The sequence below is a fragment of the Chionomys nivalis genome, chromosome 7, assembly GCF_950005125.1.
Source record: "Chionomys nivalis chromosome 7, mChiNiv1.1, whole genome shotgun sequence".
Taxonomy (NCBI): Eukaryota; Metazoa; Chordata; class Mammalia; order Rodentia; family Cricetidae; genus Chionomys; species Chionomys nivalis.
The window spans coordinates 66,989,192-67,007,336 of record NC_080092.1 but is presented as its reverse complement, the minus strand read 5'-3'; the positions used below and the strand labels follow the sequence as shown (position 1 = coordinate 67,007,336).

The 18,145-nt window shown below is 36.5% G+C and overlaps 1 protein-coding gene across 2 annotated transcripts in view; it reads left to right on the top strand.

The window, feature by feature from the left end:
- Positions 1-18,145, top strand: part of Med13 (mediator complex subunit 13) — a 94,694-nt gene that overhangs the window by 22,858 nt on the left and 53,691 nt on the right. Inside the window, exons 4-9 of one of the 2 annotated variants that reach the window (XM_057775034.1) lie at positions 5,164-5,309; positions 6,004-6,201; positions 7,799-7,993; positions 8,771-8,933; positions 9,444-9,551; positions 15,636-16,319. In XM_057775034.1, coding sequence (XP_057631017.1) covers positions 5,164-5,309; positions 6,004-6,201; positions 7,799-7,993; positions 8,771-8,933; positions 9,444-9,551; positions 15,636-16,319 — 1,494 coding nt within the window. Of the gene's footprint in view, positions 1-5,163; positions 5,310-6,003; positions 6,202-7,798; positions 7,994-8,770; positions 8,934-9,440; positions 9,552-15,635; positions 16,320-18,145 lie in introns of both variants that reach the window. The other variant, XM_057775033.1, reaches the window with a different exon arrangement.

The following is an 18,145-nucleotide window of genomic DNA, read 5'->3' as shown; positions in this document are numbered from 1 at the left end:
TATTCTTTCTGGGAAAATACCAGACTGCCTATTTTTTTTTTAAATATTTATTATATATACAATATTCTGTCTGTGTGTATGTATGCAGGCCAGAAGAGGGCACCAGACCTCATTACAGATGGTTGTGAGCCACCATGTGGTTGCCGGGAATTGAACTCAGGACCTTTGGAAGAGCAGGCAATGCTCTTAACCACTGAGCCATCTCTCCAGCCCAAGACTCTGCCTACTTTTAATAGGATGACTGTCTTATTTATTTATTTTTTAAGTCAGCACTTCCTTTAACTAATTTTATCGTGTGCACATGCATATTTGTGGGGAGTAAGATCGTTTGATCAGTCTTGGAGATTGATCAGGGTTTCATATGCTATACTACTGCTACTCTACTGAGTTACATCCCCAGCCCTAATTTTATGAATTTAAAATAGACCATATCTTGGTGTAGTGGCTCATGCCAGCACTAAGAAGAGACAGGCGGATCTCAATGAATTCAAAGCTAGCTTGGTCTACATAGTGAGTTTCCAGACAGCCAGGGCTACTTAGAGAGACCCTGTCTCAAAAATAAAAACAAATAAAAAACCTAGTCGTATAACCCTCTTTGATCCTCAGATTCTCTACCAGCAAAATAAAAGATTGTTTTTCTGTAACTTCTTAAGACAAGTGAAAAAAAAAGATATGTTATTTCCTAGTAGTGTACACACACACGCACGCACGCACACATGCACGCACATACTCTAATGTGGACACGCGTGCATGTACACACATGCACAAACACACTTACATGAGTGTTTATATTAATTAAACCCATTCTAGCAAATTGGATATGGTGGCAAATACCTGTTAGCCAGTAATCTTGGTACTTTGAAAGTGGAAGCAGAAGATCTCAACTTTGAGGCCAGCCTACATGACTAGTTCAGCGCTAGTCTGAGAGACAGAATGAGACTGCTCAAAAACTTGTAATAAAAGAGCTAAGTTTCATTCTTTGCTTTTCTAAGATAACGTCTTGCTGTATACTTATGGTGCCTTTTTATTCCTCTGTTTTCTTTTCCCAAGCATTGGGGTTGTAGAGATATGCCATTTACTGCATCTAGTTCTAGAGGAGCTAACTTTGATCTTGAGTAATCATCGTTGTCTGCTCCCCCCCTTTTTTGGTGTGTGTGTGTGTGTGTGTGTGTGTGTGTGTGTTGGGGGCTCATCTTAGAAAATAATCTTTTAGAGACCTGTGAGTTACCTTGGCAGGTAAAGGAAGGCACTTGGCCACCGAGCTTGATGGTGACCTAAGTTTGATTCCCAGAATCTACGTGGTAGAAAGAAAAAAAACACCCACAAGTTGACCTCTGACCTCTACAAGCGTACTATGGCATGCTCAAAGTCCACACACAGAAAAATATGGAAAACAAACAGAACCCTTTTATTTAATTTCAATATATAACTGAACATTTCTGTAACAAAATTATTGTGATTTGATCTTTGAATTCTGCCATATTGGTAAATAGAAAACGAACAGTAGTCTTTATTTTCCTTCAGAGTAACTAACAATGTAAGTTCCTTGGCTTGTCATTGTAGTTATAAACATATGTTCATTTTCCTTTGTGCTAACCGTAGGCACTTCATAGGATGGTACTAGAAAAGATAACATTTCTCTCTGAAAGAGGCCTTCTGAGTAGTGTGTAAGTGGTATTCTAAAATTCTTTGTCCTTTAGTGTTCTGTGACTAGAATATTGGTTTCAATATAAGAATCTTAAAAGTATGAATCCTATTTTAGAGCATTTTCCCCCAACATTATACACAAACTTAGTTTATAAATCATTCTGTATTACAGTATGATCAATGTACATTGAGGTCATTTGCTAGCAGTGTGGGAGGGATGGTTTTCCTTGCTATAGATTGCTGGTAAACAGGGTATTGCAGATAGACAGTATTAGTTTTTCACAGAGATTCATTGGAGGCTAACTTATTACTTTGTACTAGAAAGCCAAGTTTTCTAACTTAAATGGGGCCAGAGAGATGTAAACAGGTAAAGGCACTTTGTACCAAGTCTGATAACTTGAGTTTGATCTTAGAGGCTGATGTGGAAGAAGAGAACTGATGGCTCCCAGTTGTCCTTTGACCCTGACAAGCACGTATGCATGTGCACATACCACACATAAACTAAATAAAATGTAACTATAAAAGGGTTAAATAGCAAAATTCTTAATGAATATAAGTTGTTGAGGAATTTGCGAGTGGTTTTCATGCTTTTTTTCTTGTTGTTTTGTCCTGAGGACGGACACTTGGCCCATGTTACTTTCTATTTTAGCACTGGATTGCACACTTAATGCCCCTTTAGTTTATTTTGAAATATGGTATCACTAAGTTTGCTGAGGCTGACTGTGAAAAGTATTTTGTTTCCTAATTTAATATTCCTTTTTAGAAGTGAACACAGTAGAAAGCAGTATTTCAGAGAATGTTACTGTTTAGAGGAACAATAGGTAAAGATATGTAATTCAGGTCTCCAAACCTGTCTTTTTTTTTTTTTAAGTTAAAGAACCTATGTCTATTTTAAGTTACTGCTTATCCTTGCAAGTATTTTTTGGAAGTGTTTACTATATACATTGAATATTTGCTATTCAGTGGATTGTGAAGATGACTCAAGTCATCAAAAGAGCTTGCTGCACCTCATAAAAAGCCAGCTCAGGGACTGGAGAGATTGCTCAATGGTTAAGAGCACTGGCTGCTCTTCAGAGGTCCTGAGTTCAATTCCCAGCAACATGGTGGCTTATAACCATCTGTAATGAGATCTGGCGCCCTCTTCTGGCATGCCGGCATACATGGAGGCAGAATGTTGTATACATAATAAATAAAGTCTTAAAAAAAAGCCAGCTCTGACAATGTGTGCCTGCAATCCTGGTGCTGTAGAGACAGAGACAGGAACATTGCTGGAGCTTGCTGGCCAGCCACTCTCACCAAATTCTGAACTATAGGGTCGGTGAGAGACCCTGTCTCAAAAGTAAGGTAGAGAGCAGTTGAAGCAACACCTAACTTTGACTTGCCTGCACACTTAGTGCACATGTACTAACTTGTACACACATGTATCCACACACACAATGTTACTGTAGAGTTACCAAGTAACAGTTTTTATAAAGGAAAGTGGATGATGAGTTGGGGCCAATAATTAAATCTTCCACTGATATTAAAGTTAAAATACTTTTTAAGGTATGTATAAATTGGCTGGGAACTAAAGGAATTTTGAGAAATTAGGATGTGGAGACAAGTATGTTGCAGATAAAAGCAGTTTTGGTGGGTTAAATTTCATGGTTTACACAGTTTGGCAAAAATCAGATTCTAAAGGGCCTAAAGTGCTATGTTAATGCTTTTGAAAATTAGCCCCGAACATTTTGGGGAACTGGTGAATGATTTTAAGCTTTCCAGTTATATGATCATAATTAATTTTTAGAAAGATCCCATTTAGCAGTGTGAGGCAAGGAGGCAATGTAGGAGATTCTTCTCAGACCTTAAAAGACTTAGACTTGAATGTGGTGGGTGCACTCCTGCAAGGAGGCCAAGGAAGGCAAAATGTTTCAGAATTTGAGCTGTTCTTGGTTACATTGCAAATTCTAGGTGACTCTGGGATACATAGTAAAACATTATAATGAACAAAAAAGTATTTTATTACTTGATAATAAAAACACCCCTAAAAGACATGTGGATCTATAAATCACAAATATTATTGAGAGTTAGAAATCAGGAATTGGTAAAAGCAGGTAATGATGAAACAAAGAGAAATTTAAGATAGTTTTGAATTTGTGGTTTAGAGCATTATACAGAGAATAAATTTAAAAATAGACTTGATGGTTAGTCATCAAAAAGTTCAGTTATCGATTTTATCCTACAGTATGTAGTGTGTATCAATGTGCCGTATCACTTTGTGTCAGAGACTTACTGCTGATGCCATAGAGAGCAAAGACAAATTCTTTCACTAGAGGTTGCATTCTGGGCCAACTGTGAGAAATAAGTAAAACTATAAAATGTATTTACATGATGGTGATTCTTCCTTTAGCAAAAACACCCTCTCACCCCCAGGAAAGAGGATTTGGAAACAGTATAGATTAATTAGTGAAATGCCTACTTTGAGACTTTACTCAAATAATTTCTTCTAAGAAGGTGGCTTCAGAGGGTTTGAGAAAAAAAAAAACCAAAAACTGAAGGTACAAAGGCAGGTCTGTTTAAGAATCACTGGGGAAGCCAGTGTGTGAGAGACGAGACATCTGAGACCGTCGGATCCAGAAGTGTTGAAATGGGAGAAGTGAAGAAGGTAGGTTGATGGCTGTCACTATGGGATGCTCAGAACAATCTTGGCAATGAGATCCAAGTTCTGTCTCTCTTCAGGAATTAAAATTTCATCTTCAGTACAGAGTGTTAAAGCATTCTTGTAACATTCTATCTTTACAGCATTTAACTAAGTTCATGGCCTGGTACAGTGCCATGGTGCTTAGCATAAAAGTCCCTTCTTGAATGAAGGAATAACACTTGCTCTCTTTTAGTAGTTTCATGAAGAGTTGTTTTGTGTGTGTGTCTGTGTATGCGTGTGTCTGGGAGTGTGTGTGCATGTGTTCCCCAACTTTTTCTTTTAAAAAATTTTGGGATTGTATTGGTAGTTTATTTTGCATTAAACTTCCTTTCTGTGGTCATTTAATAATTGGATATGTGGTGTACTTAACTTATCTTAACTGGTTTCCTAAAGCTATTTGCATTATAAACAGTGTTGCGAAGAACACTTTTTATCTTTGTTCATATCCATAATTTTCCCCCCTACAGATGATAAAGATTTCTGAGCTAAAGTATGCGTTTTTGTAGTATAGCTTCTTAATAAAGCAAAGCATGTTGAGTTGGGAATGTAGCTCATTTAGTAGAGTGCTTGGCTATTATGCATGAGACTGTATGTTCCCAGGATCCAGGTTCCTATAAATAAGGCATGGTGGCACATGCTTGTACTTTCAGCACCCAGGAGGTCAAGTTAGGATGATCAGACGTTTAGAGTCATCCTTGACTACATAGTGAATTTGAGGCTAGCCTGAAATATGTGAATTTCTGTCTCAAAATAATTAAAACATCAAATGCAAAGGAAGTTATTTTAATTTTTTGCTATTAATCATCACTAAAATATAACTTTTCCTTCTTTATTAGTGAACACTTGTCCTGCTCTTTCACCTTTTTCTTGCATGGAGACAGCAATGTTTGTACCAGTGTGGAAATTAACCAACATCAACCTGTATACCTTCTCAGTGAAGAGCATGTCACCCTTGCTCAACAGTCTAATAGCCCATTTCAAGGTAGATTATTCTCATTTCAGTATTGGAAATTAAAACTTTGATGCTAGCAATTACAGTAGTAAGACAACAAAATACATATCATTAGTGAAATTAAAAATTTTATGAATGGGAATATTAACATTTCTGTGTTTTCTGTTAATAGCATCTTATATTATCTGTGTGTTAATCATCTCAAGGTTGTGTTGCATAAGCCATGTTTAGCATAGCCACCCAGGGGAACTTTTGATTTCATTTATACCATGAATTGTTGAACTCAAGTGAAGTTATTTTATAACGTTGCTAATTGCTTTTTAAGTCCTGGAAGTATCTACTATTTTAAATGTAGTGTGTGGGTTTTTCTAAATTTTTGTGGCAGTACTTCATAAATATTTAGACTTATTTATCCACATTTTATTCAGGTTGCCCCCGTTTTGTTAATGAGAGTCAGAATAAAGTGTATGATACACACATATTTCCAGTTCATTTTGAAATGTATTGTTTTCTGATTTGGGGGAGGCATATTTTAAACAATTTTCAAAATCTTAGCATTGTTTTTATATTGAAAATAATAAAGTAACAAATTGACTTTCTTGGTGTAATCACAGTGGATTTCCTTTATGTATCCTTTTTGACTTACATCATTGCAACACTGTTTATTATGGTTTTTATTGGCTGTAACAGTCTTTACTTACTTGAAATCTGCTTTGGTTTCTAGTTATCTTAAGTCCGTTTGGACTAAATGGCACTCTCACGGGACAGGCATTCAAGATGTCTGATTCAGCTACAAAAAAATTAATTGGTGAATGGAAACAGTTCTATCCTATTTCATGTGGTTTGAAGGAGATGTCTGAAGAGAAGCAGGAAGATATGGATTGGGAAGATGATTCTTTGGCTGCAGTAGAAGTTCTTGTTGGTATGGATTCTGATATTAGTCTAAAGGAGAATAATAAATCTTGCATGTTTTAGTTAGATTTTGTTTAATAACAGACAACCCCATTGGCGTCCAACACCAAACATTTTATTTCTTGAACATTATATAAGGGCTACAGCTTGGCTGTGATGGCTTTATGTGTCTTCTCATTGTATGATCTAGGTTTAAGAATACCCAGTATCTGGGACACCATGTTCTTATGAAAATAAAGGAATAATAGGGACCAAGCCTAACCATATAAATGTATTTAAAGCTTCTGCTGGGATGTGTTTGCTCACATATAATTGGACAAGGCTAGTTACATGGTAAAGCCAGAGTTATAGTGATAGAGGAACATACTCTGTTGTCTACATGCTCAAGAAGGGGGCAAGAGTAAAGGCATTAATATTTGGAGGCTGGAAAGATGACAGCCTGTATTATGTATAGTGCTTGAATATTAGTAAAACTTTCTCCTTCAGTAACAGAAAATATCCGTAAGTACTTTCTGGTTTTGTTATGTTCTACCCAAATCAGTTCTTTCCAGATTAGCTTTAGTCTCTATGTCTAAACATTCAAGGATACAGGTTAGCAAGGGGATCTGTTTCTGATCATATTAATCACATAGCAGAAATAAAATGTGAAAGAATACCGAACCAATCTCTCCTAGCATATTTAACTCTCTTAAGATGCAGCATATAGTTAAGCCTGATGGTGTATAAAAACACGGTAGGCGTGAGCAGCTAATAGGGACTAGTTTTTACTGTAGTTAATGGACTCTAATAGTAATATCACATGTAAGGATTAACACATGGGAGGTCTGGATTTATTTATGTGTGTGTGTATGTATGTGTGTATTTATGTATGTTGAATTTGAGACTCTTTCTTGTAACCCAGGCTGGTCCTGGACTCAAGACTCTCCTGCTCAACCTCCTGAATCCTAGGAATACAGATACATGTCTGGCTTTTTAAAAAAATTGAAGCTATTCTCATTACTCCATTTCAGTAAATACATTGTTTTTGGAATAGTTATGGCAGAAATAGAATACAAATGTTTATTAGACTTTTAAAATAGACAAGAAAGCAAAATGATCTATGATCTAAGTTTCCTGATTGCCTTCATTAATTTTATAAATTAAAATTTATAATATAATGCACACTGGTCAGCTGTATAAAAATATTAAAAAATGTATTTATAGATAGAAAAATCTATGATTTATTGGCTTAAAGTACTTGCTGTACAAGTCTAAGGATATGAGTTTTGATTCCAAAACCTCCATGAAGTACAGTATTGTGCTTTCCTGTAATCCCAGCCCTCCTATGGTAAGATGGAAAGTTTTGATAGGAGTAGACCTGGAAGCTCACAGGCTAGTTAGACAGCAGCCCTGAGACCTTGTCTCAGACTAGGTGAAAAGTGAAGACTGATGTCTGAGTTTATTCTCTACCCTCCATACACTCAAACACATTGGTAAGATATATCTTTATTTATATAAATGTGATGCTATCTTATTAGGCTTGTCTTTTACTACAGTGCTTTTCAGTGAAAATAATTCCGTTACTGAGAAATTGGCAGCTGATTTTGTTTTGTCCTTTCTGTTCTTAGCGGGTGTCCGAATGATCTACCCAGCTTGCTTTGTTTTAGTCCCTCAATCAGACATTCCTACTCCTAGCTCTGTGGGATCCTCTCACTGTTCAGCTTCTTGCTTGGGTATCCATCAAGTGCCTGCTTCCACAAGAGATCCTGCTATGTCTTCAGTTACTCTTACCCCACCCACATCTCCTGAGGAAGTTCAAGCAGGTATTATACTAACTGCCTTATCAGCTCTGGTTACAAATTTATTCATTTGAGTACATCTGACTTACACAGTTTTTATCTTGAAATTGTTTAAAGCTTACTGGAAAATTGCAAGCATAATGCAAAGAACATAATTCATCTAAATTCACACTTAAAACTTTTGCTTTTACCCTCTGTGTATGTATACATTGATTATAAATTGGTCTTTTTTCTGACCCTCTTAAGAAAGTTGTAGACTTAATTTTTTGAATCTGTCCTGGAACTCGCTCTGCAGGCCAAGCTAGCCTCGAACTTACAGAGATCCGCCTGTCTCTGCCTCCTGAGTGCTGGGATTAAAAACGTGTGTCACCACCGACTGGCAAATTAATTTCTTATTCCTACATATTCATTGCACTTTCAAAATTAAGATAACTCATACACATATATAACACGTGTGAGTGTGCACACACATATGCACACACATTTTGTGTGTGTGTGATTGTTTGTGTTGCTGGGAATTAAACCCAGGACCTTCATTATAAGGTGGTATTCTACTGCTGAGCTGAACCTGGAACCTCTTAATCCTTCAAGTCAACATTGGCATTCTACCATCCAGTTTATATCCCGTACTCAAAATTTTTACTCTTTTGCATTTAAATAAAATTTTTTGACCCCAGAATGTCACTAGACTTATTACGAAATAGAGAAAGAGCAAACCATACAACAAATTAATAAAAATTCCCACGTTACTTTTCAATGTTTTCACCTTTCTATAGCCTCTTCTTCTTTGTTTGTTTCCAGTTGATCCTCAGTCTGCCCAGAAGTGGGTCAAACTTTCTTCAGTATCTGATGGCTTCAACACTGACAGTACTAGCCATCATGGAGGGAAAATACCCAGAAAATTAGCAAATCACGTAGTAGATAGAGTCTGGCAAGAATGCAGCATGAACAGATTACAGAACAAGTATGTATCTTTATTTTATTTATTTATTTGTTTATTGTTTTTGGTCAAGATCTCACTGTGTATCCTTGACTAGTCTGGAACTTGGTTTGTAGACCAGGCAGGTCTCAAATTCACAGAGCTCCAGCTGCCTTTGCCTCCCAAGTGCTGAGATTAGAGGCCTGTGCCACCATGTCCAGTTGTATCTTTTATTTTGAGATTTAAAACTTGCCTGTTGGTTAAGTATAAGTATGAAATAAAATTGTGAAAAATTAATTTAAAAAAATTGAAGATTAGAGCTGGGCAGTAGTGGCACACACCTTTGATCCCAGCATTTGGGAGGCAGAGGCAGGCAGATCTCTGTGAATTTGAGGCCTGTCTGTTCACAAGAGTGAGTTCCTGAACAGACTCCAAAAAACTACACAGAGAACCCTTGTTTCCAAAAAAACCAAGAACACAAAAGGCAAAAATATAAATATTAAACTCTAATAGAAATTTTATATATTCTAAGGAATTTATAATTTACTTTAGGAGGAAGTATTCTGCTACATCCAGTGGCCTATGTGAAGAAGAGTCAGCTGATAAAATAGCATGCTGGGACTTTGTTGAAGCCACACAAAGAACAACCTGCAGTTGTTTGAGGTAAGTTTATTTCCAGTTGGTGATGCTTACATTTATGTATATATTATAGTTAAGATGCTAATGCTTTGTTTGAGGTATCTTTGGAAATATGGTATGTTAGGATTTTTTTTCCCCAAAAAAGAGGTGTGAGAAAAGATAGATGATAATTTTTTTATTTTTGTTTATTTATTTAATTTTTTTGGGGATTTTTCGAGACAGGGTTTCTCTGTAGCTTTTGGTTCCTGTCCTGGAACTAGCTCTTGTAGACCAGGCTGGCCTCGAACTCACAGAGATTCGCCTGTCTCTGCCTCCCGAGTGCTGGGATTAAAGGCGTGTGCCACCACCGCCCGGTGATAATTTTTTTTTAAATTTATTTTATGTACAATGGTGTGAAGGTATCAGATTCCCTGGAACTGAAGTTATAGACAGTTGTGAGTTGCCATGTGGGTTCTGGGAATTGAACCCAGGCCTTCTGGAAGAGCAACCAGTGTGCTTTACTGCTGAACCATCTCTCTGAACCTTGATAGCAGCTATAGGCACACTTTTGGCGTTTGTTTCGAGGTTCTCTAACGGTGCTTCCCAGGCTGGCTTTGAATTTGAGATTGTCTTGCCTCAGCATTCTAAATGCTCGAATTACAGTCATGCATCGCCATACTTGGTTCACACATCTCTGGAGGAACACATTTCTTAATTGTAATATGCCTGAGAAATTTTCCCAGGTGTGTTTATAGCAGAGATGGTTTTCATAATTTTTAAAATATACAGTGTTGAGTTTTGTATAGCAAGTTTTTATCCTTGGTAACTGTTGGCGAGTTACTGAAATAAGATAATGAAGTAATGATTTTACAGGAGGCATGATCAAAATACCAGCTTTCTAGTGAGTTGCATTGTTGAAAGATTTGTAGCAGAATGGATTAGCTTGGGGTTCATTGAGTAAAGTTGGATTCATTTTATATATTGAGGGCTTTTGTTGAGATTTGTTTATTAAGCTTTATGACATTTTTGTCAAGTTTATTACTTTCTGCAGATTAAAGGTAGATGCTTTTACAGATGCTTGACATCTGTAACCTTGATTTGTGATTGAATATGTACCTACCTCTGTTTTCCCATGAAGAAGGAATGGAGTCCCTGCAAGTTATGGCCAGAGTTATTTTTCATTTTGCTTTTGCTTTTTGCATATTAACCGTGTTTACTTGAATATATTGACAGACTCTCCAGTGTTGAAGTATGTTTTTTATGTAGATTTAATGTTTCTACTTAGACTCTTTGGTGTGAACCATCTACTTTTTGAAAAGCAACATTGTTGAAATTTGCCTCTCTAGATAGTTTAGACTAAGTAGGACATTTTAATTAATATTTAACAGATTGAACTATTAAATACACATGCTCCTGAACATAATTTAAGTACAGGGGTTGGCAACCTAAATTCAGTTTGTTAAATGTAGTCCACTCCCTGTTTTGTTGTATGGCCTATGAGTTGGAAATGATATTTATGTTAAAAACATTTTAAGTATTTTGTTAATATATGTCTGGGTATTTTGTCTGTATGTATGAGAACAGTGTGTATGCAGTCCTCTGAAGGTCTGAAGGGGATGTAGGATCTCCAGGTATGAGCTGCTATGTTTGTGCTGGATATTAATCTCAGATCTTCTGTAAGAGCAACACATGCTCTTACCCACTGAGTTATTGCTCTAGCTCCCTGGTTTTTTACATTTTATAGAGTTTGAAAAATTAAAGAAGAATATCTTGTGATACATGAAAGTTATATGAAAATCAAATTTTAGTGTAAATATATAAATAAAAATTGATTGGAACACAACCACATCTCATTTTTATATTGTCTGTGGTGCTTTCACTCGGCAGTAGCAGAATCGAATGATCATGTATCACTTTATGTAGGCATATATTTTGGGAAATTCCAGATCCTTAGGCTATTTTATTTTGAAGATCTTAAAGCAGAACCCAAGGCAGCTGTACTGTCATTAAGCAGTGTATATTGTGGGACCACTGATGGATATGTGGTCCATCATTGTCTGAAATGTTGTGCTGTCTGTGACTATGCAGTGCTTACTGTCTAGTCCCTTAGAGAAGGTTTTTTTTTTGACCCTATGTTAAGATTTTTATTAGGCAAATCTGTTTGTTTGTTTCTAACATGCACTTTTGTTTTTAGTCCTCTTGACACAATGAATTTCAATTACATTATGTAAAGTGATTTTAGGAGAATACACTAAGAAATACATATTGTTAGCATTTAAATTCTTGGCCTTGGCTCCAAAGCTACAGAGAAACCCTGTCTCGAAAAACCAAAAAAATAAAAAAATAAAAAAAATAAAAAATAAATAAAAAATAAAAATAAATTCTTGGCCTTAATCCAAAAGTTTGCTTTTAGAAAGTTACTTTCTTTCATATTTTAAGGCAATTCTTCCAACATTTACAGAGATATTGGTATATTGAATTAAGAAATGTGGCTTTTCCATTTATTTTTCTGTAATTCTGGGTATATGTAGTTTTTTCCCAAAGCATACATAGTATTTGATCTTTTGACTGCTTTATTTCCTTTTCTTTTTTGACATCAAATGTTCATGTATTAGCTATTTGTAGGTCTACCTCATTGCTTTAAAAACTTAATTATTTTTTTCTTTTTTTTTTTTTTTTTTTTTTTTTTTTGGTTTTTTTCGAGACAGGGTTTCTCTGTGGTTTTGGAGCCTGTCCTGGAACTAGCTCTTGTAGACCAGGCTGGTCTCGAACTCACAGAGATCCACCTGCCTCTGCCTCCCAAGTGCTGGGATTAAAGGCGTGCGCCACCACCGCCCGGCAAAAACTTAATTATTATTAAATATTCTACTGAATGGTGGTACCATAATTTTTTCTAGATTAGATAGACATAGTTACTTCTAGAACTTTTTGCTTTGTGTTTCTTGTGGTGATAGATTGTTACATATTTTTTTTTCAATATTTAGTCTGTGACAAGAGCTTTCATAGACTCAGAACGCATGAGTGAGCAAACCTCTTGCTAAAGCCCATACCCTGGAAGTGATGCAGTAATTTCCTTACAAAAAAATATTCACGTCTTTTTTTCAATTTAAGAGTGAAAGCTAGGCAGAAAGAAGACTAGGTGTGAGCAAAAGAACTTTTTAAACTCTTGAGACGTGAAAATGAGTATCAAGTTTACTCAGTTTCATATTCATAAATTTAAGGCATTCATATTTTTACATTTTTCTTGTGCATGCATTCATCTGAAAACTATCTTCAGAATTATTTGTTTTAGTGGGGGATAAAATTGTTTTGATTGAGTTTTTGTATTGGTCCAGGTGGATTAGTGTACTTGTTACTGGGCTGTAGTCTAGTGAAGTGTTTATTACCAAATTGCTACTTAAGAAAGCAATGTAATATTACAGATTTTAACTTTTTTTTTTTTTTTTTTTTTTTTTTTTTGATTTTCGAGACAGGGTTTCTCCATAGCTTTTTGGTTCCTGTCCTGGAACTAGCTCTTGTAGACCAGGCTGGCTTCGAACTCACAGAGATCCGCCTGCCTCTGCCTCCCGAGTGCTGGGATTAAAGGTGTGCGCCACCACCGCCCGGCAGATTTCAACTTTTTTAAAATTTATTTTTATTTTATGTTCATGTATGTCCAGGTGAGGGTGTCAGAAACCCTGGAACTGGAGTAACATACAACTGTGAGCTGCCATGTAGGTGCTAGGAATTGAACCCCGTCCTCTAGAAGTCACCAGTATTTTTAACTGCTGAGCCCTCTCTCTAGCATCTTGGTCAAATTCTTAAGAGCCATATACAGGACATTTTTATCATTGTAGTAGAAACTTACTTTAGAGCTTTAATTATATTCAGCATTTTTAGCATGAGTGTTTCATAGAAAATTGCTTTATAATATATCACACCAGAAGAGACACAAGGTCTGGTTATCTGTCTTCTAAGAATGTTTAAGTGTAGCCAGTTGGAGTGGCCCATGCTTTTAGTCCCAGTACTCAGAAGGTAGAGGCTATCTTGCTAGCTTATAGACAGTTTCAGGACAGCCAGGATTGCATAGAGAGAGAGCCCTCATCTTTCCCCACAGTTTAAGTTTGACTACAAATTGATACTTTGACCTTTGCACTGAAGTTCCTAACTATAAATTGCAAATAAAGATAGTTTTCTTCTTTTGAGATCTTTGATTTCTTTTCTTCCCCTGTACTAGATACAGTTTTAGTTAAGTATTAGAAGTAATGATTGGAGTTAGTATTGTTCTTTTGTTTTCTCACTTACTCTCTTAATTTAATGAATACTGTAGATTTATTTCTTTTTAAATCTCATACCTAAAATTTTAGCTAGTATAAACTCCATTTGGTTGTATTGTTTTAAACTTTGCTGAGTTGAATTGTTGCTAATTTGTTAATTTGCTCCTGTTAATGAAGAATATTGCTGTATGATTTTCATATACTGTTTTTGATTTTGACATTTGTTTGGGTAATGGGGATTTGGTTTCTTTCTATCCTTTGGTTAAAGGTCATGTTTTTTCCTGTGATGTCCCAGACTCTGTAGGAATGAATGTTGCAGAATGTTCCTTCATCAGAAATTTCTTTGAGCCGGCCATGGTGGCTCATGCCTTTAATCTCAGCACTTGGGAGGCAGAGGCAGGTGGATCTCTGTGAGTTCAAGGCCAGCCTGGACTAGAGAGTTCCAGGACAGCCAAAGATACGCAGAGAAACCCTGTCTCAAAAAAATCAAGGGGAACAAAGAAGAAATTTCTTTGAAAAAAATGCTTGTCAGTTTTTTAGGATTATGATTTGTTACATTTGTGTATTGGGTTGGGCATGCACATGCAGCAGTGCACGTGTGGAGATGAAGGCAGCATGTGTGGATCTGCAGGGTTGACTGAGGTGGGCAGGCTCTCAGAGACCTGTGCCACTGCTGTTTTGTTCTTTCTGGGTATCTCTGATTTAACTAACAAATAGGGTCCCCAGAATTAAAACTTCATGAATATTGAATTTAAGATTCTATACTCAATTGCCTTGCGAGATAATTTCTTAGTGTAAAAAGAAATAGAATAAAAAAATAGTGTATGTCAGCATTGTGAAATTGGAAGCCTCATTTTGAAAGAGATATTAAATCCAACAAAATTACTAGATTTTAAGGGATATTTTAAGTCCAGGACTTAAAATTTTTTAAAAGATGGGTTTTTATGTGCCTGAGTGTTCTGCCTGTGCACTGTATGTGTGCCTGGTCCCGGTAGAGATCAGTAAAAGACATTAGATTGTTTGGAACTGGAGTTAAACTGGTTGGGAACCACCAATGGCTGTTGTGATTTGAACCCGAGTCCTCTGTTTTCAGTTCAGAACTGCTACGTGTGTAAAGAAAAGGTTATTTTAAGCATTTCTTTTTTTCCCCCTAATCTAGTGATCCCTTCCTTCTGTATCCAAATCTTGAGAGAACATAAGTAGATCCATCTGTCAAGTCAGTTCTAGCCCTTTCTAGTCTAATCAGTTACTGCTGTATTATAGTTAATGGCTAAGTTTTGGGCAAGCCATTCTTAACAGTTACTGACTCTAAAATACCAGATATATTTACAAATGAAGAAATTGCAACTTTATACTTTTTATTTTAACTAGATTTTTGTGTTTATTGAGATGCTAAGATAATAAAATGATATAGACCAATAATTAGTTATTTGATCAGAGAGCTATTAAGTAAATATAAGTGAGTTGACTTAAAAAAATTTTTAGAAGTTGTATTTTATGTACACGAGTGCTTTGATTACATATACGGATGTGTCTCATATGTATGTGCCTGGTGTCAGTGGAGGCTAGGAAAAAAGCATTGGGTTCCTTGGAACTGGTTGTGAGCCACCATGTAGGTGTTGTGAATTGAACCCGAGGCTTCTGCAAGAGTCAGTGCTCTTAACTACCATGTCATTTCTCCAGTCCGGCAAATTAGCTTTTATGTTCTGTATGTTTTTATGCGTTAGATCACTGAACAAGTTTCTTAAATTCAAATCATTCTATTAGAATTGTGTATGAAAAACATGATCTCAAGTATTTCACAATCTTTGCATACTTTGTATAATAGTTGTACTTTTAAGTAAATAACTAAACCTATCTTTTAACTTTTCAGGCATAGAAGTCTCAAAACAAGAAATACTGGGCAACAAGGACAGGCACCATCTTTAGGGCAGCAACAACAAGTACTTCCTAAGCACAAGACCAATGAGAAGCAAGAAAAGAGTGAAAAGCCACAAAAACGCCCCTTGACTCCTTTTCACCATCGTGTATCTATTAGTGATGCTATTGGCATGGACACAGACTCAGCCAGCCAAAGACTTGTGGTCTCTGCTGCGGACAGTCAAGTGAGATTCTCAAACATCCGTACTAATGACATAGCAAAGACCCCGCAGATGCATGGGACTGAACTGGCAAATTCTCCTCAGCCTCCCCCACTTAGTCCTCATCCATGTGATGTGGTTGATGAAGGAGTGACTAAAACACCTTCAACTCCCCAGAGTCAACATTTTTATCAAATGCCAACACCGGATCCCTTGGTTCCTACCAAACCAATGGAAGATAGAATAGACAGTTTGTCCCAGTCTTTTCCACCTCCATTTCAGGAAGCAGTAGAACCTACTGTGTATGTTGGTACAGCAGTAAACTTGGAAGAAGATGAAGCTAATGTAGCCTGGAAGTATTACAAAGTCCCAAAGAAAAAAGATGTAGAGTTTTTACCACCTCAGCTTCCAAATGATAACTTCAAGGATGATCCAGTTGGACCTTTTGGACAGGAAAGTGTAACATCAGTTACAGAGTATGTATACTTTTCAATAGTCACTACTATAAGTTAAGAGTAAAAGCTGTTGTAACTTCTTAATGCTGTGACTCTACGATTTTACAGGGTTAAGATTTATTAAAATAGACATTTCGAGTACTAAATTTGAATAATTTCTTTAGTATGTTTATCTCTGAAGGAAGCTCTCTATTATGAAATCGTTTAGCCACAAATATCTGGAGAAAGTAATGTGTAAAAGCTTCAGTGTCTCACCCAGCTAAAGGATTTTGCCTGTGACTAATTCATCTGCTCTCCTGTTACTCCTTCCACTCTCCTGAGCTTGGCACTTCCTGTGTCTATGCATGCCTTATGGTTTAGTTTATTCGTATCATTGCTTTGTGATCGTGTGTTATTTGTGGATATGCTGTAGTTTGTCTCCTCTCTTTTAGATAGACATCATCTTGTCTGTTTTTTTTTTTTTTTTTTTTTTTTTTTTTTTTTTTTTTTTTTTGGTTTTTCGAGACAGGGTTTCTCTGTGGTTTTGGAGCCTGTCCTGGAACTAGCTCTGTAGACCAGGCTGGTCTCGAACTCACAGAGATCGCCTGCCTCTGCCTCCCAAGTGCTGGGATTAAAGGCGTGCATCACCACCGCCCGGCCATCTTGTCTGTTTTTTATAGCAGTAGAGTAGGTAGCAGCAAATTGGGGAGGTGGGTGCATACTGCCTTGTATACGGATTTCTTTAGTAAACATATCTGAAGAGGAATTGCCAGACCTTCAGATGATTCCATTTTCAATGAAAAGGTTAGAGCCAGATTGCTCTTCAAACAGCTGGCCTACGGTTTATACCATTAGGAGCCAATAGACCATGAAAACCATGCTGATTTTCATTTTTATCCCCTTGGCAATATAAGACTATTTTGACTGCATGAAGAATGGCAAGGCTTTATCTAAACACATGTTTGTAGATTTCTGGTCAGATTAAACATTTAAAATGTTCATTGAATAGTTAATGTTCCTCTGTGAATAACCTTTCTAAATTTTAAGGGTCTCCTTTCCTTTTTTATTTTTTCTTTCCATATTTTTGGTACTAACCCTGTACTATTAAATGCACTATAGATATCTTTCTACATCTAGTTTGTCTTTTTGTTCACTTTATATATGGCATATTTTGGGCAGAATATAGCTGACTTTCTTTTGGGACTTTCTTTACTTTTTATATTGCTTGGAATATGTTCCTAGCCTATCCAACAATTTTAATGTATAATTTTTTCAGTGGTATGACCCAACCACCAAAGCACCTTTATATTCCTTTGTTAAATTTATTTTTATGTGTATTGTTGTTTTGTCTGCATGTATGTCTGAGCACCATGTGTGTACCTGATGATCTTAGAACACAGACTAGGATGCTGCATTCCCTGGGACTGAAGTTATCGACAATTGTGAACTGCCATGTGATGTGGGTGCTGGGACTTGAACCCTGGTTCTTTGGAAGAGCAGCTAGTGCTCTTCATTGGCTATCTCCCAACCCTCTATTATATATTCTCATATTCTCTCTCTCTATTCTCATATTCTCTCTCTCTCTCTCTCTCTCTCTCTCTCTCTCTCTCTCTCTCATTTTTTTCATGACAGTTTCTCTATAGCTTTGGAGCCTGTCCTAGAACTATCTCTTGTAGTCCAGGCTGGCCTCAAACTCACAGAGATCCACCTGCCTCTCCCTCCTAAGTGTTGGGATTAAAGGTGTGCGCTACCATCTCCCGGTTTATATGATGTGTTAGATTTTATTAATTACTTAGATAGCACACATCCTTTTTTGTTTTTGCTTGCCTGCAGTGCTGGACATCAAATCCAGTGCTGTGTGAATGCTA